The sequence below is a fragment of the Harpegnathos saltator genome, unplaced genomic scaffold (genome assembly GCF_003227715.2).
Source record: "Harpegnathos saltator strain DR-91 unplaced genomic scaffold, Hsal_v8.6 scaffold414, whole genome shotgun sequence".
Classification (NCBI taxonomy): domain Eukaryota; kingdom Metazoa; phylum Arthropoda; class Insecta; order Hymenoptera; family Formicidae; genus Harpegnathos; species Harpegnathos saltator.
Window position 1 is genome coordinate 90,765 of NW_020230222.1, and position 23,894 is coordinate 114,658.

The 23,894-nt window shown below is 46.1% G+C and overlaps 1 protein-coding gene across 4 annotated transcripts; it reads right to left on the reverse strand.

Annotated features, from left to right (window-relative positions):
* Positions 1-1,854: 1,854 nt before the first annotated feature.
* On the reverse strand, positions 1,855-11,765 carry LOC105186101 (uncharacterized). Of its 4 annotated transcripts, XM_025301402.1 has the most exons (7): positions 11,493-11,765; positions 8,865-8,975; positions 8,434-8,585; positions 6,628-6,694; positions 5,598-5,851; positions 3,417-5,021; positions 1,855-3,293 (listed from the first exon to the last, which is right to left on the reverse strand). In XM_025301402.1, exons 2-7 carry the CDS (start codon positions 8,961-8,963, stop codon positions 2,624-2,626), a joined length of 2,847 nt encoding a protein of 948 aa, XP_025157187.1. In that variant the 5' UTR covers positions 8,964-8,975; positions 11,493-11,765; the 3' UTR covers positions 1,855-2,623. The 4 variants fall into 4 exon arrangements, with proteins under 4 accessions (XP_025157187.1, XP_011144383.2, XP_011144399.2 ...); XM_011146081.3 differs by having other exon boundaries at positions 1,855-5,021; positions 11,493-11,764; XM_011146097.3 differs by having other exon boundaries at positions 1,855-5,021; positions 11,489-11,764.
* Positions 11,766-23,894: the final 12,129 nt, after the last annotated feature.

The following is a 23,894-nucleotide window of genomic DNA, read 5'->3' on the forward strand; positions in this document are numbered from 1 at the left end:
AATCCAAAGCAAAGATTTATTGAAAGTACTTAAAAAGTATCGATGGTTATTTTTATATTAAATAATCTTCCTGATTATTAAAAAAATAATACTGAAATTGATGCAACGAAATGAATGTCATGAATTCAACTCAATAATTATTCTACTGATTATTTTTTTCTCAACAACTTTCCTCAACAAAAATCAATCTTCTCTCAACTTTTTCCTGCCTCGAAAGATCTCGTTCTTCGTCACAACGTCGGTCAGAGTATTCCTCGCGAAATAAACCCTCGGCTCATCAATTACTCGGTTGAGCGATTTAATTTCAACCTACGGAAAAGAGAAAGAGAGAGAGAGAGAGAGAGAGAGAGAGAGAGAGAGAGAGAGAGAGGAAGAGAGATCGACTTGCGCGCCTGAATTGGCAACCGTTCAGAATCGCGTAACGACGAAACTCGAAAATATGCCGGTCTCTCCGAGATAGAAAGAGAGAGAGAGAGAGAGAGAGAGAGAAAGAGAGAGAGAGAGAGAACGAGAGAGAGAGAGAGAGAGAGAGAGAGAACGAGAGAGAGAGAGAGAGAGAGAGAGAACCTGATACTCGTCAAGGTCCACCCTGGCGCTGGCTATTTCGACTACAACGAATTTCGGTCACCTGACGAGTCATCGCGGCGTTGTTGGCCGTTTCTGTTGCCAAGGGATCGTACACCACTCAGTTCCATAATCATGTGCAGTTGATCAGACACGATTCTCAGGTGATTCTCGATCTCGCTCGGTAGCCGCTTGAGAGCGAGCAACTGCCGCTGCACGTTCTCCAGCTGCTTTTCAAGGTTGATCTCAGTGGTCACCAGCTTCTTGATCTTCTCGTTGTCGACCGCGTCAGTCGACGAATCCGTCGTCTGTCTGCCGGAAATGCTCGAATCCTCCCCGACGGCAGTCTCCTCCGCCGTGTGATGCTCGGCACCGCGATCTTCCTCTTCGTTACTCGCGCCCTCGGATCTCTCGTTCGTTTTGCTCTCGTCGAGCTCGCTCTTCTTTTCTCCCTCGGCCTTCGACGCGGGACGCGAGTCGGGCTTTGTTTCCAGTTCCGCTGTGCACGTGGGTTCCGGTGTCGCGATCGGGCTGCTGGTCTGGATCAGAAGAGACGCGACAGTTTCAGCGGCGGGAAAGCGTGGAGAAGAAACTCTTTGCGAGAAGCTCTTGCGAAATCTAACGAGAGCCAATCAATCGAAATTAACCCTTAAACGCTACCATAGGTGAAATCTCACCCCATGCGGATTTTTGATCCTATTAAAAAACCACATTGACAATAGTAATTTTATAGGTTTTTATAGGTATTTATTCATTTTATCAGTAACGATAACATTATGATAAAACAGATCAATTCTCGCAAATATATTTTGCTGTAAAGAATAACAAGAAAAATTAGCTTTTAAATTAGCTAGATATTTGACAGTAGCTTTTAAGGGTTAAAAACTTATGGAAATGTTTGGACTCTTTTTTAGCACTGCTTAGCTGTTTCGTACACGGGAAGAATTTTATAGTAAAAATTATGATAGGATTCCGTATCGAGGAACATACTGCCTGAATCCTGTCACTCCTGTCGCTAAAATGTTTTTCTTTTATTTGGAATGATTGGGATTTAACTGGTAACAGATATTCCAATAGAAAAGCATTGAAGAATGTTAAACATGTACTTACCTTTCCGGAATAATTTTTCTTCGAAGAAAATCATTTTTTTTGTCTTTTTTTTTTGTTTCGGGCGAAACTGAAGGTCCCAGGTTGAAAGTGGTCACTGTACTGAATTCTCAACGTTAAGTTGTCAACATATATCGACATATAAGGAGAGAGGTTCGAGTACAAATAATCAGTTTCAACAACTCAGTAATCTACTATCTTTAATCACATTTCACATCATTGGGAGGTCAATTACGTGAAGGAGTTAATTACATTTGCGCAGACTACTTCTGTACGACAAAGTCACTCTGGCTAATTCATTCTAGTAACGAAGAAACAGAGAAAGAGAGAGAAAGAGCATGCTACACGTGGTTACACAGAGGGTGAAGTTCGAGCGCGTATTACACATGAGACACTCATTGGCACGTCGACGGATGATCCACATGTGGTGATACACACATACACCAACCGGCAAAATGGCCACAACACGCAGCACAATTATAAGCAAGCCTAATAAAGAAACTACAGTATTTAAACCTCTGACAAATATTACTGAACAACACCGATAAACTATAAAATATTTGCGAAGTAAAAATTAGTACTTTAATACACGATGAAAAAGTACTGCTCGAATCAACACGACAATGAACGGAGCAAACGCGTTCTGGTCGAAGGGAACCGAATTTCTGCTCCTTGGAATCGAATCGGTTAAGAATGAAGAGCTCCGTCATTGCCTCAAGTTAAGACTACGCTGCCGATTAGTGTACATGTCAAGGCCGCGATTACAATAAGAGGTCTGGCGCAATCAGAGTTCCAAGATGCTCGTTTCAGCCTGAATACAGCCGTGCTCATGTAGATATCGTGCGCTAAGCTCCAAGATTAGACAGACTAACGCCTCATTGCATCGGTAACGTCCGTTTGGGTACCGCTCAATCGTTCAGATCAGGCACGGACGTCGTCGCACGGTAGACGGCTACTTGTACAAGTAGAGCAGAACGATCGAGGTGCAGGGCACGAAGGCGTAAGCCACCAGCCTCGTGAAGTCGACGCCGATGCGATTCGTGATACCCTGATAGAGGATTGTCGGCACGAACGACAGCCTGCGACTGTCGTGCTCAATCTCGGGGTCGATCTTCTCCGTGCAGACATCAGCGTGCTCCGTGCTCTTCTCGTCGGTGACCCTGAGTGAGAACCATGGTAGGCTCAGACGCATACCCTTCAGCCCGTCCCACCAGATAGGTCCCGTGCACGGCAGGTCCTTCTTGGACGCCCTGGACAACCTCCTGCTTCTACGATGGAACACCTCGTTGGAGACGTAGTCGCCGGTCGAGCGAAGAAGATCCGACAATGCGCCGTTCTCCAGATCCGAGTCCTTGGACAGTCTCCTGGAGAGCCTCCTGCTGCCGCGATGGAACACCTCGCTGGAAATGTAATCCTCGGTCGACTGCAGAAGTTCGGAGAAACCATCCTTGTCTTCTTTAGGGATGACGTCTATGGACTTGCGGGGTCTGGAGAGCCTCCTGCTGCCGCGATGGAACACCTCGCTAGAAATGTAATCCTCGGTCGACTGCAGAAGTTTGGAGAAACCATCCTTGTCTTCTTTAGGAATAACGTCTATGGACTTACGGGTCCTGGAGAGCCTCCTGTGGCCGCGGTGAAACACCTCGCTGGAGAGATAGTCCTCGGTCGACTGCAGGATCTTGGACAAACCATCCTTGTCTTCTTTAGGGATGACGTCTATGGATTTCCGAGGCTTGGAAAGTCTCCTGTGGCCGCGGTGAAACACCTCGCTGGAGAGGTAGTCCTCGGTCGACTGCAGGATCTTGGACAAACCATCCTTGTCTTCTTTAGGGATGACGTCTATGGATTTCCGAGGCTTGGAAAGTCTCCTGTGGCCGCGATGAAACACCTCGCTGGAGATGTAGTCCTCGGTCGACTGCAGGATCTTGGACAAACCATCCTTGTCTTCTTTAGGGATGACGTCTATGGATTTCCGAGGCTTGGAAAGTCTCCTGTGGCCGCGGTGAAACACCTCGGCGGAGATGTAGTCTTCGGTCGACTGCAGGAATTGCGAGAGCGCGTGTTCCTCTTCGGGAACTGTATCTATGATTTGTGAAGAGCTGGAACCCTCGATAAAGTCTTCGCATTCGGGAACGTCGCGTTCACTCTCGTCAGTTATTTCTTCGATTACGATTGGACTATCGGAAGCGTTAGTGGTGGAGGAAGGATTTTTTTCGGCAAACTTGACGACGCAGGCACTGCGATTTTCCTTCCATTCGTCCGAGTCGTCAAAAGTGACCACAGCAGATTCTTTCCGCGAAGACGAGCCATTCTCTAGCCATCCGTAGACCTTACGAATGTACTCGACGAATAGCTCATGGACCTTGAAGTTCCTGGTAGATTTCGGCTCGTCTTTCTGTGCGCTGTCGATCTCCTGATAGTGATCGGCAGGTGCCACGAGGCAGGTTTCCTTGACGCACTGGAGCATGGGAGCGACGTTTTTCTGGAGCACGTGCTCCAGGTAGTAGCCCTTCACGCTCGAGCGTCGCCGGCGCATCCTCGACGCTTCGCTCGGCTCTGAAACGTCTGCTTTCCGCAGGAACTGGAATAATGTCGTCAGCAGGGAGATGAGACGGGCGCTTTCGCGCTTCAAATACGTCGCCAGGTACTTGCCCCTCATCCGGGCTTTGCGCTTCGACACGACGCGGCTCTTCTTCGCCCGCGGTGGCTCCGAGAGCGGCTGTTCGCCGAAGATATTGACCTTTTCGAGGAGAATCCTTTCGGCGTAGTGCGCTCGCGCACACATACTCGATCTCCTCACAGGCTTCTGAGCGAGCTCGCCGATGGATGCTCGATGGGGACTCGGTCCCACATGAGGGAGCTCCGAACTGGCGGACGCGGCATGTATCATCTGAGCTTCGAGTGGACGCATCTCGTTGGTATCGAAATGCGGAGACAACAAGTCGCCGGTGGTGTCGGAGGACAAGGTGGAACGCGAGGGATTCGGGTCGATTTCAGGACAATCCTCCTTGAGATCGCTCTTCGTTTCATGCATGTTTACCTCGTACGGTGGCTCGGGTGTCTTGGGAATCCCCGATCCTGACGGCAGCAGGCCCTTCTCCACGAGACGCGCGATCACCGTCTTCTTGTCCTGCTTCTTGATCACGACCCTGTAGGTCTCGCCGTCGTCCTCTTCGGTTGGCTGGCTCTTTGGCTTCGGTACCGGTCGTTGCGGTTTCCGCAGGAAGGTGGAGGTGTGCTTCAACTCTTGCACCCGCTCAGGCTCGGCTGTCGAGATGTTCTGCAGCTCTTCCAGCACCTTGGAGCCCTTCAAGATCGAGGCGCGCGGGCGGAGCTTCTTGAAGTTCACCCTGTCGATGAGATGGAGCGTGCGGAAAGTTAAATCGTCACGGAGAAATTGAGTTTGAAATTAAAAAAGCACATCTAATGTTCGCTTGCATCCGGAATAGGAACACTAACTCGATAGAAAAGAAAAAGAACGAATAGCTGAGAGAATAAAACGATTGGCAAGTCGAGATATTCTCTGGAAATTCTGGTAATATTTCTGGAATAAAAAGATAGATACGGTAGATTTCATGTTGGACTAAAATTCAGAAGTCACACGGTTAATTATTTAAAATAGACCTTTAAAATAGTATCAATTCGAGATTCTTAATTTCGTGCGGTTTTGGGCTTTTAAAAGTTCAACGTAAAGCCTGCCGCCCTCTTTATTCCGGAAATATTTCCTAGAATTCCTGAAGGATGCGACCGAGTTCACTGGAGACACCGACTGCTGCTCGGGATGCTTTCGATTATAATCGCCGGGAAAATCGTCGCCGGCAGATTTGGTGAATGAAAAAAACGGTGAAGGGAAAGTACACTGACGATCTCGTTCCGTGTAATTTCACTGGTGGCCGTGACGAATAAAGGCGATCGTGAAAATGTACCCCAATAATCCCTGATCGGACAGAAGCTCCTCCTCCTCGAGGATCAGCTGCGCGATCTCGTCATCCGTGAGATTTTTGTTCGGCACGATTTCACTGTCGGCGTCCACCGGTTTCTCCTCCGCGAGCTTCTCTTCCTCTTGCCTGACCTCGTCTTCGGCGGACGCGATTTGCTCGACGGTCTCCTCTTCGTATCGCTCGATCACTGTCTCCTCCTTCAAGATTTGTTCTGGGAAGAGCGGCGGTAAGTCTGCAAGCTAATAAGCAGGCTCGACGTCATCATCGCCGCCACTTTCTCTGGTTCACCATATTTCTCCAAATGTCATGCAAATTTCAGACCAAAGATTTCCCCCAACGTGGACGAGGAGGCTTCACCTAGCCAAGTGGCAAAGGATCTTTCACTCCTGAACGTATTCATAATCACGAGGAATTCACCGGAATTCCTCGTGAGCATTGCGTGAGAATTGCCGAATATTCTCAGGGACATACTAAAGACTAACCGAGTCAACGATAAATAAAAAATCAAGTCTCGGGTTCGGCTCGGTGGGAAAGAATATATCATCCTTTTTCCCCTTGTCTTTCCCTGCAGACTCTCGAAAACGTCCGCAAAAGTAATCGCGCTCTCGGAGTAAACACCGGCCGGGTGGAAGCCAGGTGGAACAGAAAATCGGCACGACGTGCCGAGAGAGAATGCCGAGAAGATAACAATAGAAATTTACTTTTCGCTCATTCTTACTTTCTTCACCGTCGCACGAGTCCATCAAGTTGCACGCTACTAACGGAATATTAAAACTCTTCTCATCTTCGCGCAATCTTCCTGTACGCGTCCGATCGATTTCTAGCAGAATTATCGTTCGACTCGAATTTTCTCGTCACGACGTCTTCGACGTTGCGATTTTCGGCTCTATCTGGATACCTTGGCGAGGTGCGCGCGAAAAGTTCGAGTGTCGCAAAAAAGTGCCGCGAAATCCCGCTCGGCGATGAAAAGAGCATGACTACCTCGCTGTTCACCTTTCGTCTCGTGGATACTCACCGCGATTTTATATGGAACGATGTTCTCTTCCGATATCGCCTCGGCGGCCTTTCGTGCCTCTTCCTCTCTGCGCAAGCAACACACAGCGACCAAGAAGAAAATAGGACTTTCTCCGGCGTGTACGCGACGGCTGTGGCGACTGTGACGGCGGCGGCGGCGGCGGCTGCGGCGGCGGCAGCGGCAGCGGCGAATGCGCCGACCGGCTCGGCTCAAATTATGCACTCTCGGCTGCTCGAATTATGCGCGGACACGGGTGCACCGAGTGCGCGATTTGCTTTTAGGATGCGAGACGCGCTCCACCGAGTCCGAGCCCAATTGCGAGAGGAAGATGGAGAACGAGAGAGAGAGAGAGAGAGAGAGAGAGAGAACGAGAGAGAGAAAGAGAGAGAACGAGAGAGAGAGAGAGAGAACGAGAGAGAGAGAGAGAGAGAGAGAGAGAGAGAGAGAGAGAGAGAGAGAGAGAGAGAGAGAGAGAGAGAGAGAGAGAGGAGAGGAGCAGGGAGAAGGAGAAGAGTGCGAAGAAACGACGTGCAACGACGGGGGAGAAACGGCCCAAGCGATAAAACCGCCGACCAATGATAAACATCTTTCATTCTGGGTCACCTATTTATAGGTTTTCGCAATACATTGCCACATACGCAGAGCTCACACGGCGACGGTGGATATTCTCGCCCCTTAAAGCCGCGTCGCGGCGTTATTAGTCGAATATATGAGGGCCCGGCGATGAATGACGCGAGCGTGCGCGCATCATTAGGCGCGGTCGGGCGCTCTCCTCTCGCTAAATTCGCCGCCAGGCCGCGTATTGCGCCGCGCAAATTCCCCGAGTGTGAAATATACACGAGATCGCATCCTCCGCCTGATAAACCCGACACGCACGACGATCGCGATCGAGTCGTGACGCGACAGCCACGCGCCGCCTTGCACTTCCGCCCTCACGTTCGCCCGCCCCGTCTCTCGCCTTGTCAGCGGGGTACCTTCATCGCGGAGATGAACATCGTCACGAGGTGTCTTTCGCAACGAAGATACGCGCCGACGGCGATGAGGCAGCAGCTGTCGATGCATTTGAATCGATCGACCGAAAATAGAGCTGTCACTCGTATTACCGTCGTGTGAGGCTCGTTGAGCAATCCTCGCGGTCTATTAAGAGCGGAAGGTTATAATAACGATAATCTTTGTTTTAAGAGCCAATCGTGTCGGCAGGATGTTGCCAATCGGCAATCTCGCTTCACGTTTCAATCGATCGATTCGAAATATATAATACACGTGTATAACGTTGTCGTCCTCGAATCCTCGAGTCACGCGAGTTTCGTTAAGCGAGTTGCGGTCCGATATCTGAAGATTAACAGTCGTTGCTTGAGTATTTTATCTTCTTTCGTTTAAAAGCTATAATAAATGTTTAGAAGCTTTTGTTATTTTTTTTTTTCAATCCGAGTGAAACTCGCCGCGAAAGAGCAACACTTGGCGCTCTGCAGCAAATCGTGCCGGAGGATTAATATGCGAAAGAGAAATTTGTGCGCAAATTTGACACACGTGCTTTCATCCTGTTTGACATAGAAAAACAATTAATTAATTGTTTGTTGTTATAAACAATGCTTTTTAGAAACATGTGTGAGAGTGCAATTGTCCGAAAACGTAGCTTACGCATCTGTTTGATCGTGTAGGAAATACTCTGCCCTCCAGTGCTGAACAATTTTTAATAATTTTGCTTGAAACATTAAATATTTCAATTTTTTTTTTAAATTTTGCACTAACGATTCTGATGATAGAAAAAAAGAAACAAATGCATTCCAATGCTTCACATCTTACCTTTGCACACCCAGAACGAAGTTGTTGCCAGCGTGCAAGAGCGCCTCATGCGCCTGTCCGTGAGTTAAGCAGCTGATCGGCTGGTCGTTTAATCTTACAACGACGTCGCCGACCTTTAAACCCATACATTCGGCCAGGCTGCCTTCCGTGACCTGTAGATTATTTCTGCATTTTATGCTTTGACCCTCTCATAGATCCCAATTATATACTATCCTCGATCTCTCTCAATTCTGCTTAATTAATTTTTTACACAAATTCTATCAAAAAGATACGACAACAATTTAGATACGCAATAAAACAGAGTTACGTTGATCGACAAAATTACTTAACTTCTGGCTGTGTAAGAATAATGATCGTATCGTTTTCGTCGTAATCACATTTCATCGATACCGACAAATGCTGATAAGTGAGATGAAGATAAAAAGACTTACTCTGATAACAGTAAGCGGCTGTGGAAAATCGCTCCCGCCCGCTAATCGAAAGCCCCATGGCGTGTTGTCGAATTTTGTGAATTTTATGCTGATTGCCATGTCGCTCTACATCTAAAATCACATTCGGTAGGTTTGACTACGCGAGAAAGCTTTCGTGAGGTTTACGCAACCGACCCGTGAATAGAATGGACAGGAAAAAAGAGCGAGTGTAAAGTTCGGAGTTTTCACATCTAAGAAAACACGTCTCGGTCTTTTCATTTTAAGCTGCAAATAATACCATCGATCGGCAAAAGTAAGCGGTTATCAGCCATCAACAATTTTCCCCACAAAATTTTGTCATTGTCTCACGAGTAAGTAGATCGACCTCAAATTATCAGGAATTTTTGTTCGTTAATTTGAACATTTTATGACGCAAGTCAAGTTTCTTCGCTCGGTGAGGAACGAAATTTGCTCGAAGTCTCTCGAATTTTGCTTACGTACTTAAACTGCGTAGTGTTTTCAGATATATCGGGATACTGGCAACGTGAACGGACAACACGGATGCCGGATACAGGATTTTTACAAGCACAGGATATTTGCAGCGCTATTTCTGCGTTGTTTACCGATGCAACGGTAAACGATAAATATACCGTCGCGATAAATCACGAGAATATGCACGATTTAGAAAGAGAGGTCAACGATTCTCGGGATTGCGCGAGCTGCCAAGGTAACCGTTTATAAATAAGTGCCATCATAAATCGCAAATGTAGGATTCGAGTCGACGAGTGAACTTTAATCGGCTAGCGAGGTGAGGCGAAATCAAACGTCGTCAGATAATATTCAAATAATATTCGTTTATGTTTTTTTTTTTTTTTTTTTTCCGTAGAACTTTGTTTTTTTGTAAATTTCCTGACGAGTCATAAATACGATTATTTGACGCGTTAAAAGACTTGATGTAGTCCGGACACTAAAGTTAGAAGAAAAATGTCTCTGAATAACAGAGCTTAGTCCATGAACAGGCCAGACTATCGAAGGCTTAACTAAGCCAGGAGTAAAGCAAGATCATTATGGTTTTAAGCGTTATCTCTGAATGGCACCCTAGGCACCCTAGGTGTCACTCCTAAGCGGCAGTCATCGTGCTAACTCCGCTTCTTGACGCGGCGGATGGGGTGAGACAGGGAGATTTACGATCGAGAATTCGCTCGTAAATTCCGCGCACCGGATCGAAATTGTTGCGACCTCCCGTCGGAGCTGTCGCATCATCGAGGGGCTCGAACTCGTCGGAATTGCATCGGTCTCGACTCCTGTGAGGAGCTATCACGGAACTGCTTGTGATTCCGCTAGCGGAAACGCGAGTTTCCGATTGCAATTTCGTTCGTGACTCTGGGTTATCGTGAATCTCTTTCGAAATCAATCTAACATTTCCGCGAATCAAACGATAAGGACCTTCCTCGGAGCATCATCGTGCATGGAACTTCCGTGACTCTGGTGTGCGCCGATCGAACGTATTCACACAAGCGCCGAATCAGTTCAGCCGCGAGATCAACCGAACGGTTTTCGCTCTCTTCCCTTTTTTTCTGCAAGAAGTTCGCCCGTGCGAACAATCGCCACCGACGACGACCGGCACGAACTCTTCCTCGCAACCGTGTCTGGTCACCCCACGAACCCGGGCTATGTAGGGGTGACCGGGTCAAGTTGATCCAAAGGTCATGTTGGTCATGCGTTTTGTGTATATTTGTTCTGAAAGGCACGGTAGGAAAGGAATCCTACAAAGCGGCCCTCTCCCACTGCGCTGGTATGCTGCGGAGAGAACCGTGTCCGAGAGTTACGTAAATCCCGTCGCGCAAACTACACTCGAGGCAAATAGGAGAAAATCGAGTCGGACGTAGGGATTCGGATCGCTAGATTTAGCAAACAGTGCAAAATAATTTTGTACATATATCCCTCTCGTAATCCTACCTTCGATTGAAGATTCAACCAATCAGACGATAAATACGACCCGAAATGTGTCCCGAGCTCAGCTTTATGCTCGTCTTATCGGACTGAGTTTTGGGCTATTTCACACACAGGAAACAGGAAAGGTGATTGTAAGAACACGAAAGTTTTGTTAAAAAGGTTTAGTTCAGTTAAAATCGTCATATAAACAGTCCTGAAACTGGGTCCCTTTAATTCCCTTCGAGTTGTTCCGGCTGACCTTCTTTCACGGTGTTTTCCTCGCAATGAATGCTCAAACTAGACGCGTGACAAGCGGTCTCCTTTAGCCCTTAGGAAAAGCCACCGAACACAGCAGTCAACATGAACAAAGAAAGAAGAAATCAGGGCGGGCAGGAGCCGACGTTCAAGTCTTAACAAGCGATAACAAATCAATTACAAACGATTCCAACTGAGAGCCCAAATGATAGAGTAAACAAAGAGCCAAAAGTTACAAAGGATCGGTAGCCCTTAACAAGGGCGCATCCGAGCGTCCGGACCCCAAGTATTCGCGCGGCTTGCTCAATGGCGGAAGTCGTCGAAGAGGATTCTTCCGCAGCCTCGAAGTCTCATGAGAAGACCAACGTGTGTGTCTGTGTCTATCGTCTCAAGTGTTCAGCAAGGCACAAGTCGTGTCTCGATATGACGAGGTGGGCCAACAGTGTGCGTATTACTTGCCGGCGCGCCGGGGGTGGCCGTGGCTCAGCGAAGGTACAAGTTCCAAGCGAGTCGGGGGCACGGCTGCGTGTCGCAGAGAAGGGTGCACGGGGTGGTGTGCACGCACGCGGCCAAGGACTCACTGCGGCCGAAACGGCGCGCGAGAGACGGCTGGAATCGCCGGTCAAACGACGCGGAATAAGCGGGCGAGCCCGGCCGGCCGTTGCCCGGCGCAATGCGGCCGAAACGGTGTCACGATAGGCTTTGCCAGAAGGCAAAGATCCGCGGGCTTGCTGGCTGCAAATACTACGAGCGCGAGCCAGCGACGCTCTCGTGCCGGCTCACGGTCTATTTACTGATCGATCTATATTGGATTTGAGCCTCGATTTCCGGTTAACGAACGAACGCCCGTCTCCGCCTCCATCGCCGCCGCCTCGGCGGCGGCGGCGGCGGCGGCGGTCTTGGCCGGCGAGACCGGCCGAGAGATTCAGGAACCCGCGGATGAATGTAATTTGGCCTCGACCACCACGCGGTGGTTTTTCACTCGTTAACATGTTGTTAACGGTGTCGGGATTCTGTTGCCGTGGTGTGCCATGGCCACCAGTGACCATCAGCTCCAATATTGCCGTGTCTCGGTAATTTATGTAAGAAACGTAATCAACTGAGTGCAACAAATTAAATCGTGCGATACTTGCTCACCATTGCCTATTTGTGGGTTTGAAAAAAAAATTTGTTTCTTTAATTTAAAACCATTAGGCTAATTTTTTTCAAGCATTTGTGGTGGGTGGAAAAATTCAGGAGTGGTCTTATTCTATTTGCCTCGAATATTACCGAATGCAATTCCAATTGGGATTAATTGTTCGTCCGCAATAAAATAATTAAGTATCCGGCGCTCGATCTACACCGGAAAATTTCGTATTTCTGCCTCGGAGGAAAATGTCCTCCGAATAAAATTAATTAAAAATAAAACCGGAGTATTTTTAACGAGTTCGATTCATGTTTACACACATATACGTTAATTATAAACTCCCAGGGACACTACCTCTCTCCCCTTCTCTCTGCTTCAGAGTTGAAAAATAAATTCTACAAGACAAAGATACAAATGTTTGTGTTATCCTCGGTGTAGCTGAAACGGTTGATATTGTCATGACTCTTGAATTACCTCCAGGCCCCTCGAGGCCCTCGAGGCCAATTGAAAATTCACCCAGGACTGACAGTCTTTAGCATTATCTCATAAATGAAATTGCATTTAATGATACTCTTCGCGTTATATAAGACGGCGTCTCATTCGAATTTTTCCTTCCACTGAAAATAAAAATGAGAATAAAAATGTCGCAAAAAATTGAAAAAAATTAACAGTTAATTTGGAGCAGTTTCAGCAGAGGGAAACGTTTGAAAATTGTGCCATTTCACGTAAATTGACGAACATTATCGAATGTAATTCTAAAAATTCAGAAAAAACGCTTGATTTACCCTCGGCTAAATTTTATCGAGATTGGTTGGGATGGTTCGAGTCTTGGTTATGAAGCAGATTTTAGTCGTGATTCAAATCACAATTTTACCTCGCCAGTCACAAGGTAAACATTCTGTAAAATTTTCCAAGATTCGAACCACATTTTATCGACTTCCATAAAATTAAGCTGAAACTCAAACCATTCTTAATTCTTCCCAGCAGTTGCAATCATCACGTTTGTTCAGAAAAAAGTTATTACATTTTTACGTACAAAGTTTACTTTGTCGTGTTAAACTAACAATTATAAACTTACAATTTATAATAATAAAATGCTAAGCTCATAATTTATACAATAATAATATATATTCTAAGAACTGTTATCTCTTGAGAGAATATAAAGTTTCATCCGAGAGGAACCTGAGAGCGCGACTATGGCAGCGATTTTCCTGCAAGGCTAGTTATCAGATATGTAAAATACTGCAATTCAAAAAGAGCTATATATATATATATATATATAAAATTATACATGTATGTGCGTCTTAAAATGCACAATATTGAAATATTCATTTTACTTATAGATCCTTCTTTTATATTATATTCCACCATCACAGATATTTCGTAAAAAATACAGCATCGAACATTTTCCTCACAATTCCGGATTCTAACTTGGCTCTTTGACGCTCATAAATAGATAGATCGTGATCGAAAGGAAATTAGAATCCCCCGAGCTTTATCCTTTTCGATAAAAATGTCACCTCTAGCATGCGGCTGGCGGTTGTCTGCTAAAACACCATCAGTGCCGCAGATTCGTCAGCTGTCAGTTAAACGCTTGAAATTCCATTTGAGCCGGAAACCGTTCTCGCGCCGCGCTCTGAGGGTCGGTCGCAGTTTCGGTTACTTTTCGCCAAACCGCATCGCGGCGGCTGGTCTCCATTAATCGATCCCCGTGTCCCAACGTCTATCCGTTCCATAATTCCGCAGCGCGGTTTCGCGCGGGGCTCTGCGGCGAAACTTCTTCCGCAACATCGGAAACCTTTTCTGCTCCTAATTTTCGGCGGAAGCAATGCAAGAAGGATGGCGGTCCGCTGCGAGCGGATTTCAGCGCCGGGGACACTGCGGGAGTAAATGTTGCCGAATGAGCACACTCGAATGAATATTCCGTGCTTCCGGAGAGTGTTTGAATTACGATTCGAGATCGGGTTTCTCTCCTCTCTCTTTTTTCTCGCCCGTTCAAACAGCGGCGAAGCAAACGGAAATCGGCGGGTGTACGTACACACGGCGGAATGATATTTTCTACTCTCGCTCGGCTCGCTCGACTTCTTTACGATCTCACGCGGCAATTTCATCGCGCGGCGCGAATGTTTCGATTCGAATGCGATTACTTACGAAAGTGATTGCGACGAGAGACACGCGCGGCCCGGCCGATTATTCGATTTATCCGTGGAGTTTTCGTTCGCGCGGGAAAATGCGTCCGGCGCGAGGAAGATCGAGCGGGCATGTATTATGGCAATTAACATGGCGATATCATTATCGCGGACTTTGACGCGGCAGGAGATATTTACCATGATGCCGCGATAATAACGGAGCTCGTGGACCTTCGCGTGGCGCGAAGAATCGCTTTTACGAAGAGTCGTTGTCGGCTGCACAATTCACACGGACATCCATTTCCCCCCTCCTCTTTCAGCCGCGAATCGAGCTGCTTGCGCAATTCATCTTTTTCACGCGAATGAAATGCTTTACATTGAGTGCTTTACAAAACACTGCAAGCCAAAGTCGACTGTTCGGGGATAAAGCGTGCGCTTTAATCAACGTTTTAACAATATCCGATTTGGGATACGTCGCCGTCGCCGCCGCCGCCACCGCCGCCGCCGCGTAATTCATCTTTTTATTTGTCGATTCTCGTCGCCGGCACTATTTCTTCTCCCGTTTGATTTTACCCGTAGGGGTTTGATTTAAATCGAAGCACGGAACACGACGCTCCGAGTGGGGATAATGTACATTAAATATATGACATCTGTATTGGTTTTACGATGTCATTAGTAACGATTCCCTTTACGACCTGTTTCTGAGTTATAAATTACTGGCTGGATACACGCTGGTAGAGAGAAACAGTGTAATTAGCGTTACTGTGCGCGCAACCAGATATATATGCGGACGTATAATTGGTCTGCACACGATCAAAACTTGCCTCATCCGTTTTGTACTCTAACGTCGTGAGCATAACTCTTGTGATCTCGCGGATCTTCAAAGCGGCTTCGTTTAAATTTATCTCTCGCAGTTCATTTCTCGGCCTTTCGGCCTCCGCATGTCTCTCGCATTATTTGCAAACATTATTTGCGATACCAAGCGATCGCGCAATGTCAGATTGATACTGTCGCTAATTGAACGACAGACAGAGACGAAGAAGAGCGAGTATCTGCTCCTCCTCTCCTCATTTTCCCTCTCCTCATTAGGATAATATATGTATGCTTTATTCTATAATATACGACGGCCTTTTTATGGCGTATCCTGTTAAAAAATGATCCATTTTCATAACGCTCGCGCTTTCAGCGTTATTTTTGCACGAAGCTACAGGATACGATCATTCGTTTCGATTTGCCGGTGCTAACGATGTACCTGCTTCACGGGGGAATGCCATCTGGACAAAAAGTGAACGATGAATCCGTAACGAGACGCGAGCCGTCCTCCATTGAAATTCTTCAACCTTGCACCAACAATAACCGCGGAGTCGCTCGCTCGGGGGCGGACGTCTATTCTCGGTACTTGAAATTCCGCGAGACGGAAATTTTCGCTCTGTCCAATTCAACGGGGTAAATCGTCGGAGTTTAAGTCATACGCGTACACCGCATTTCTTGTAAGCACAATTCTATATAAGTTGTCAAGCGCAGAAGGCGCTGCGGCCCTCCAGGTGAAATTATAGAAAGCTCAATGCCGACCGTTACGGTCGAATCGGCTGTCGGGGATATCGTTACTCTCTACATCATTAGCACCATGTTTATTCGTTGGTGACAGAACACGTAAAATGTAAAATGACAAAGACAAAAGGGAAGACACGAGAAGGAAGAGAAGAATGTGATAATAGTTTTATCGGACATTAATGAAATATCACGTTTAACGAATAAACGAATTTAAATAATGTGCGACGCTCATTGTGGGATATTGCTTTGCAAATATTATCTTTTCTCTCGCATATTTTTACTTATTTATAGTAATTTAGTAGTTATTCATAGTAATTTTATCAATTTTCACTCGTTTTTATGTTATTTACTTTTCGTGGCTCGCACATGTTTTTAACGAGCAGGTAATTACGGGATTGTTTACTTTTTATCGAGTCACACACGATTCAGTTTGAAATTAAAAATTAATACCGTTCTTTTGCTTATCGTCGAGTTTACTCTTTTCGTCGTTTTCACAGCTTTGATTCCGTTGCGCAGTTCGTAAAATTATTCGCCCACGCTTTACGTATAATTTCAATGTAATGTCACTTTGACAAAAACAACATTTGTATGATATGAGGAAAATATGTCAAACCCTGAATCCAAACGGATTTCGTATGTTTCGTCATATTAATTTTCTTCTGTATAGAGGGAATCTGATGTTTAATTTATATTGAAATGTTGTATGCGCATAAATACGATTTTACATTAATGTTGTATTTATAAATGTATAATATTGCTGTTGAGCGAAGTCTTTTTTCTTTTTAGGTAGATTAATTAGACACATTTGATAACCATATATCGATTTCAACGCGTGTCAGCCGATATTTTTCGCCATGAAACGTGCTCCGTTAATATCCGCATGTTCTGGTAGAAAATTTCCATCAAGTTGGGAAGTGCATTAGCCGAGAGAAAAATGGACAATCGATATATATATATATAATCTTTCATTCTTTCTTCCTGTGCTCCCTGAATTATTTAACACGATAGAGATAAAAGTTTCAGACGAGCGGAAGTATTTAACGTAGCTTCAACATGCAAATATAAAAAAAAAGATATAAAAAGGAAAATATTATCAAGATGGTGCTAGAAAAAAAAGAAGAAAACGATTATACTTACTTTTGCAACTAAAGTTCGTACTGCCTTCACATATTGCCGTAAATCACCTCCGTAAAACGGTACAAAACTATTGATTCTTTTGCCTATGCAGCAGCAGCAGCAGAGCAATAACCGTATTTCCGTGAAAGATATACCTCCCCGTTTGCGCGGGGGAACGCGAATTTAATAACCGCTCATCGCCGTTGATCAATTACCGTAAATCACGTCAGAGAGAAACGCGAAATGTATCCATCGCACTTTTCGAAAAGAATTAAGAAAGAATACCCATCTCGGGAGCACCTACTCTCGTTTCGTGTGATCTACGTCCCATCGAGGCTGTTTATTCAACGGAAATACCGACGCTGGCTTCCAACGTGGATTCTTGCGATTGTCTTTCCTAACCATTGTGCGTAAAACAGCCTAAATTTTCCATTTGTCACACTCGATAGTGCGCAACCACTTATCATCAGCGTGCCACAATCTTCCTCATAAGTGCAATATTAATTATTACTTTCAGGAAGCTACCTGTGTTCATCAAGCATGTGATTTTTCGTCCGCTTTTCATCGTGCGAGATACTTCATCATCCGCTGGCCGATCTCCCGAGGGACAAGAGGTTACACGACCCGCGCGGAAAGGAATATCGCGCAGAGAAGCAGCGGAGCGGAGAGCCGGTCGTCTTGTCCAGCAAGGGTTCCACGTTCCGCCGAGTTCTACGCTTTAATAATACATCCCGGGACCGTTAATCACACCGTTGAAATATAATTTAATACCTCACCGACCGAGGGACGACCACTAAAAATGACGAACAGCCGGGAAACACGCGGGCAAACGTGCCACCTACAAGCCATCCGCGCGCGCGAGCTACCCCGGACGTGCAATAACGATAAAGGGTTGGGTATTCGTGAACGACCCTTCTGGTATGGGCACTCGTGAAAGGCGTGTGTGGGCTGTACATTACATTCGTCCACTTTGCCGCACTCAATAGCCTCCCAATTCGCTGGATTCCTTCGTATATGGAGCGACCGAGTGGTTCTTCCTCCGCGATGGCTAGCGATGGGACCAATCCGCATACTTGCGCGCGATATTCGATCAATCGGCTATCCATGGGTCCATTGTTCCAGCGATTTGCAATTGATGCGGCGGGTACGACGAAGTCTCTCCACTTGAGCGCGATCGCCTGTGCAAAATTATGCGTGCTAATGTGGCGGGCCGAAATATAGACGTCAATTTCCTCGCTGTGAAATTCGACTGCAGTCATCTCTCGTTAATCCACTCATCGCTGGTCTCTCACGGTGCTCTCTGAGACCGAGAGCATGTATTAGAAAAACAGTAAAAACTTAAGCAAACTGACTAAATTGCAGTCCATTCTTTTTCTAAATCCACGAGTAAAATAGGAAATAGGATGTCAATTATAATCACATGAGATTCCTTACTTTGTTTGAGGATTTAGCGTAGATTTAGTGTAGATTCTGTGACCGATATATTGTGGCATTGTTAGCTTTTTTTAACGTATAAACGCGATACATATACGTACGCACTGTCAAATTACCTGTTGAGTACATCGATGAGCCGACCATAGTGATGTCGAAGAGGGTGTCGGTCCATCGAATTAAAAAGTCTCGAGCAGCGAACCCAATTTCATTGCGGAGACGTCAACGAGAAAGACGAATTGTGTTTCGTCTTTCACGGCGACGATGTGGATTTAGAGCCGCCGGCCTACGAAGTATTCGGGGGGGAGGGGGAGGGGGAAAGTTTCATTCTATTCTTAGCGACGGAGAGCAGGTGGACCATGGTGGATCACGTAGATATCGATTATATTGATCCGAAGGGGACGATCCGGTTACTCGACGAAGAAGTCTTCGTTATTGCCGGCATTCGTATTGATGAGGTTCGCCCGAGCATGTTCTTCTTGACCCTCGCGCGGCGCTCGTGGGAGCTCGAAGAGCTGTTGCTGCGGACCGAATCAAGACGATGTCCGTGACAATGACGGCAATTTCGCCGGACAAAAGTGTTCCCGGCGATTTGTGCCGTTGATGCGTGATTTGGCAGTGATCCGGGAGCTTACCGGCTTCCAGAAAGGAGCGTGGTCCTCGCGTTGATTAGCCGCGCTTCCACTTCAAAGTATGGCGGCCAGTGACGAATGTTTGCGTCCACTCGAGCGTTATTGTGCCTCACGAATTAGGTCACAATGTGGTGAACGTGCGGGTTACGAAAGAGAGAAAGGAAGAAGACAGTGTTGAAAATTCATTCACTCGGAAGTCGTTTTCTCTCGTCAGCCGAATCCTTGTCCAACGTACGCTCGAGTCATCTTCTTCGAATCTGCGTGGTGAATGCGAGACTCCGCGGCAGGAGACTTCATTTCCTCAGCAGGTGGAGGCATTAGCAGCGCTTCCCGGTGCTCCGATAATATAATTAGCGAGATGAAATAAGATAGGGCGTAAGTAGTTCACGGCAAGATCTATAAATGAAAGCATTGCGGACTTAGCAGCGGACGTCCGTTTATTCGCGTGAGCACTGCGGGGACCGTTCCCATCCTTTTTCACTCTTTCTCCTCCTTCGTACTTTATATAAATTGTCGGGATACCCACACGATCCGCCGAATGTGGGCCACAACATCGCGGAGGTCTCTGAAATGCGATAACAAAGAAAGAAAGCGGCGCGACTCGTGGACCGATGTCGTAGTTGGATCAGAAAGTCGTTAGCAAAAGCCATTATAGCGACATGTACGAGCCCATATCGATCAGAACCATAATTGGCTGCGATATGTGGAACGACTCTTTTCGTTTGGAATCATTGCTCTTAAAATGCGAATAATCGTGCGACGATTGTCCGTTAATCCAGCGATTATTTCCTTAGAAACGACAATAATTTCGGGCGGCGCATATAATTCCAGGGCTCGTCGTCGTGAACGGCATCGCAGGTAAGAAAGTCCTTGCGACGGATGAGAGATTGGCCAGATTGTTTAACCGATTATCTACCTTGTAATGTTTTACAAGTTTACCGAAGAGAATGAGAGCGATAGTTGAACGAAGAGTTGAACGCTCAAGGAGAAGTCTGACACGTTACTTTTGCAACTGGACTCATTGTGAATTTTTCCGCACGCAACCGCGTCACCGCGTTTCCGACTCTTGCAGGAAGGTATATCACTCCTGAATGCCTCGCTTTAAAGCTTTTGCTACTTCAGGTACGCGGAAAGAACGTTTTCATGGCTTGTTCTTGGAGTTCGAGCTATACGTCGAATAGATCCTAGAAGCTATCTCCCTGACGGTTTTCGAGGAAAGGCATTAAGTCAAACCGATAAATCATCTCTCGATTTCGTGGATTCGGGAGGGAACACGTTAGCTCGACTAATTTCTTTCGGCGTGGGGGAGGGGACATCCGTTTTCGCTCACATAAAATTGACTTATGTAGCGGCCGTGTCCGCGGTCGTTACGAATGCTCGCCCGGCATTCTGCCGGGCCGGGGAGGAGAAGCGAGGACGGGCGATGAAAAACCTAAGACTTATTTACGCTCGTGTCGTGTCGCGCTTAAGAACATGTGGACGTGCATAATAAAGAAGCATTGTGTGTCGCGCGGTACGTATCACGTCGTGTCGTATAATGATGCTTTAGAGCCACTTCTTGCGGTTGCGAGTCGCAGGGAAGGAAACTTCATTTTCATCCATCTTCCTCCGCCTTCGCCACGTTAAGACGCTAAGACGCTTTGGAGTTAAAAAATTGCGGTGCACCTTAAGGATGCATTGCGCGTAGCCGGTAGCACGCGGGACGAATTACGAGATAGCGATCACTCGCAACACCGCGGGGCGGCTGTGACAATCAGACGATAATGATAATGATAATGATAATGATAATGATAATGATAATGATAAATTCAAGTAAATGTCACGAAAGTTACATAAATTTCTCCATGTCGGTCAGAGGTGGTCATTCTTCGATCGATTTGCCACTTTGCGAGATCAAATCGAAAGCCAGTCGAGACCGACGGAGAAGAACGAAGAAAGAAACTGCTGTGTATTCTATTTGTAACGAGTATTTAATACATTAATATAATTGCAGGAAAAGTGCAGTTGAATTGTTCCACTTAGAAAAGAGATTTGAATGTTAAAAAGGAATTATATAAATACAATGGAATAATTTTACGACATAGAGAACGATAAATAAATGAAATAGATGGAGAAAAGGTGATAAGGTGACCTTTTCAACGTTTATTTATTTTTTAACATTTTGCCGAGTGAGATTTTTTCCCGCTAATTACTATTTTTTCTAAAATATAGCTCTTTAATTTTCCCGAAAGTCTCGGAGGCGAATCTTAATACGAAACTCTTCTAGAGATATCTGTCAGATTCCGCGTTGCGTTTAGTTAAATTATCAGCTATTTATTCTCCAGCTATTTCTAGGTAAAAATGTTTTTGTATCTCATTTTGTTCCATAGATTATATTAATTGCAGTAAATCTTGAATGTGTGCTTGCTTTCAGGGTTAGAACTCCATAAACTAGTGCGGGTGTAGACAAGTGCAGGTGTAAACAAGAGTTAACTCGTGATTGGTTAAGAAGCGTTCGGGCATGAAAACACGAGTGTAGTTGTGTACAGTGCGCAAAGTATTAAGTCACGTGACCTCTGTAACCGTAATATGTATAAGCGCGCGGTGACGAATCGTCCATTTCGACCTTCGACGTGGGACCAGGTACACCGGGAGACGTGAGCGTATTTCTTCCGATCTTCTCCAAGATCAATCACGAGGGATCGAGGTGCACGGCAAACGGCGTTCCGTTGGTGCGATTGTAGCCACGATAGAATCATCTCGAGCAGTTGCAGCGTCCCGCCATCCGAAAGGTAAGCGTCACGTTTCATGTTTTTGTCGAGTTAACCTCTCCTGCATTACCGACGATGCGCGCGCACTCGCGCGCCCAGACACGTTCGATCTTCCTTTCGCGCGCGACTCTCTGTGAGAGACGTATTACTTACTGAGAATCGATATTTTCGAAGTCGCTAACTTTCGCGCGGAGAGACGGCCAGCGATATAATCCACCGATATTACACGCGACCACAGGCCCGTTCAAAAATTGAACGACCCGCTTCGACGGCGGTTGCGGCTCATAAATTATCGCTGGGCCCCAATTCGGGCACATGACTCCGGACGACGACTGGAGTCGCCTGGAATTTTGAATTATGAAAGTGCGGTGACTCGGCGAGACTCGGCTGGTGTGATCGAGCCGTCGCTGCGCCCGTGAGCCTTGACGTTGATATTTTACGTCTAACCTTTAAGAGGAGAGACGCCGCGTCTCTCGCACTTCGGGAATCTTAAAGACGATCATTACGGGCGCTCATTATGGCGAGAGGGGCGGGAGGGGGGGAAAGATCCGTTTGGCGTTGAGTATGATTTGTACAAATGCTCTCGTCGCGGCGCTGTTTAAGATCGTGACTCGGAGCGGCGACGCGTCGCTCTCGAAATTGATGAAGTTACGCGGGATTTCTTAGAGGGAGATTTAACGCCGCTCTCGCAGAAATTTATAGCGTCGGTATGTAATAAATTGATTATGTACGTTGTTCGGGTTGCGACACTCGATAAGCCTCTCGCTATTAATTCTGGGCAAACTTCTGGGCCCTTCAGGGGACGCGCTGTTGCAGTTTCGATACTTTTACAACGTTAAAAACACGCGTGTGAGTGTGCGAATACGAACGAATACGCGCGCCTGGAATAGAATCGGCCATGTCTATTGAAAATATTTTACTAATATTTTTACATATTTAATTTGGCTTCACGAGATTGAGCAGTAGTCTTAACAGTGCAAAGATAAAAGCTATTAGAAACAGCAGAAAATGTAGATACATACAAGGTGTTAAAAAAAAGAATTCAGGACTTTAAGGGTAAATAGTACTCACAAAATAGAACGAAAAGGTCCTGATAAACATGGATCAAAAAATAGGTATTGTCGGAGTTATCAACAATTATCTATTTTAATTAAAAGAAGCGACTTACTCGCTTCTGGTGGGCCACCATACATAAAATACATTTCTGTCATTTCTCGATTAGAGTAACACGATGTCGTTCTTACCATACTATGAAAGCTTCATGACATAGTTCTCTGCAACTGTTTACTGTTTACGAAGATATGTGACTAACAATTGCTTGGTGGGTGAAACGTCAATGGGAATCAGTGGAAAGAAAATAGATGTTTGTTTACATTCCGAGCCAAAGCGAGGAAACCTTTTTTTGGGGATTCCTTTAAAGCATGGTACTCTCTTCACCGATAAATAACATAGGCAAATTATATCATAGGCAAATACAAAGGCACGAGAAACGAATAAGAGTCGCTTACTTTAATTTAAAATAAATAATTTTTCTCATAACTCCGATAATATTAATTTTCCGACCCACTTTATTAAAGCATTTTTCTGCCATTTTGTAAACACTATTTGCCCTTAAAGTTCTGTGAACTCTGTTTTCTGAACACCCTATATTATAGTACCCTAAATAGTTTCACCATTCTCGCGAGATGCCACACATATATATCTGAAAGTTCAGCTACTTCACACATTTTTCATGCAGCTTCCCAGTAAAAATATATTCGAGCTACAGATCTCTCTCTCTCTCTCTCTCTCTCTCTCTCTCTCTCTCTCTCTCTCTCTCTCTCTCTCTCTCTTTCCCCCCTCTCTCTTTCTCCTTTATAAAGGACAAAATACCGCACGTCATCGGACTCATTGATTATTCCTTCCTGCGGGAGGGTCTCTAGAGCCGAGCCCGCGGGAAGCCGCCACTCACGGCGCAGATTCGTCCTATTGATCGATCAGATGTCGCACGATTGTTGCTCTCAATTTAAGGTAGGATTAATAAATCGGCATCGCGATGCCCCGAAAAGTGGTGCTAAGCCGGCGAAGAGGCCATCCTACGTGATCAATTTCTTTCGCCGGCCCGCTCGCCCAGCCCGGCCTGT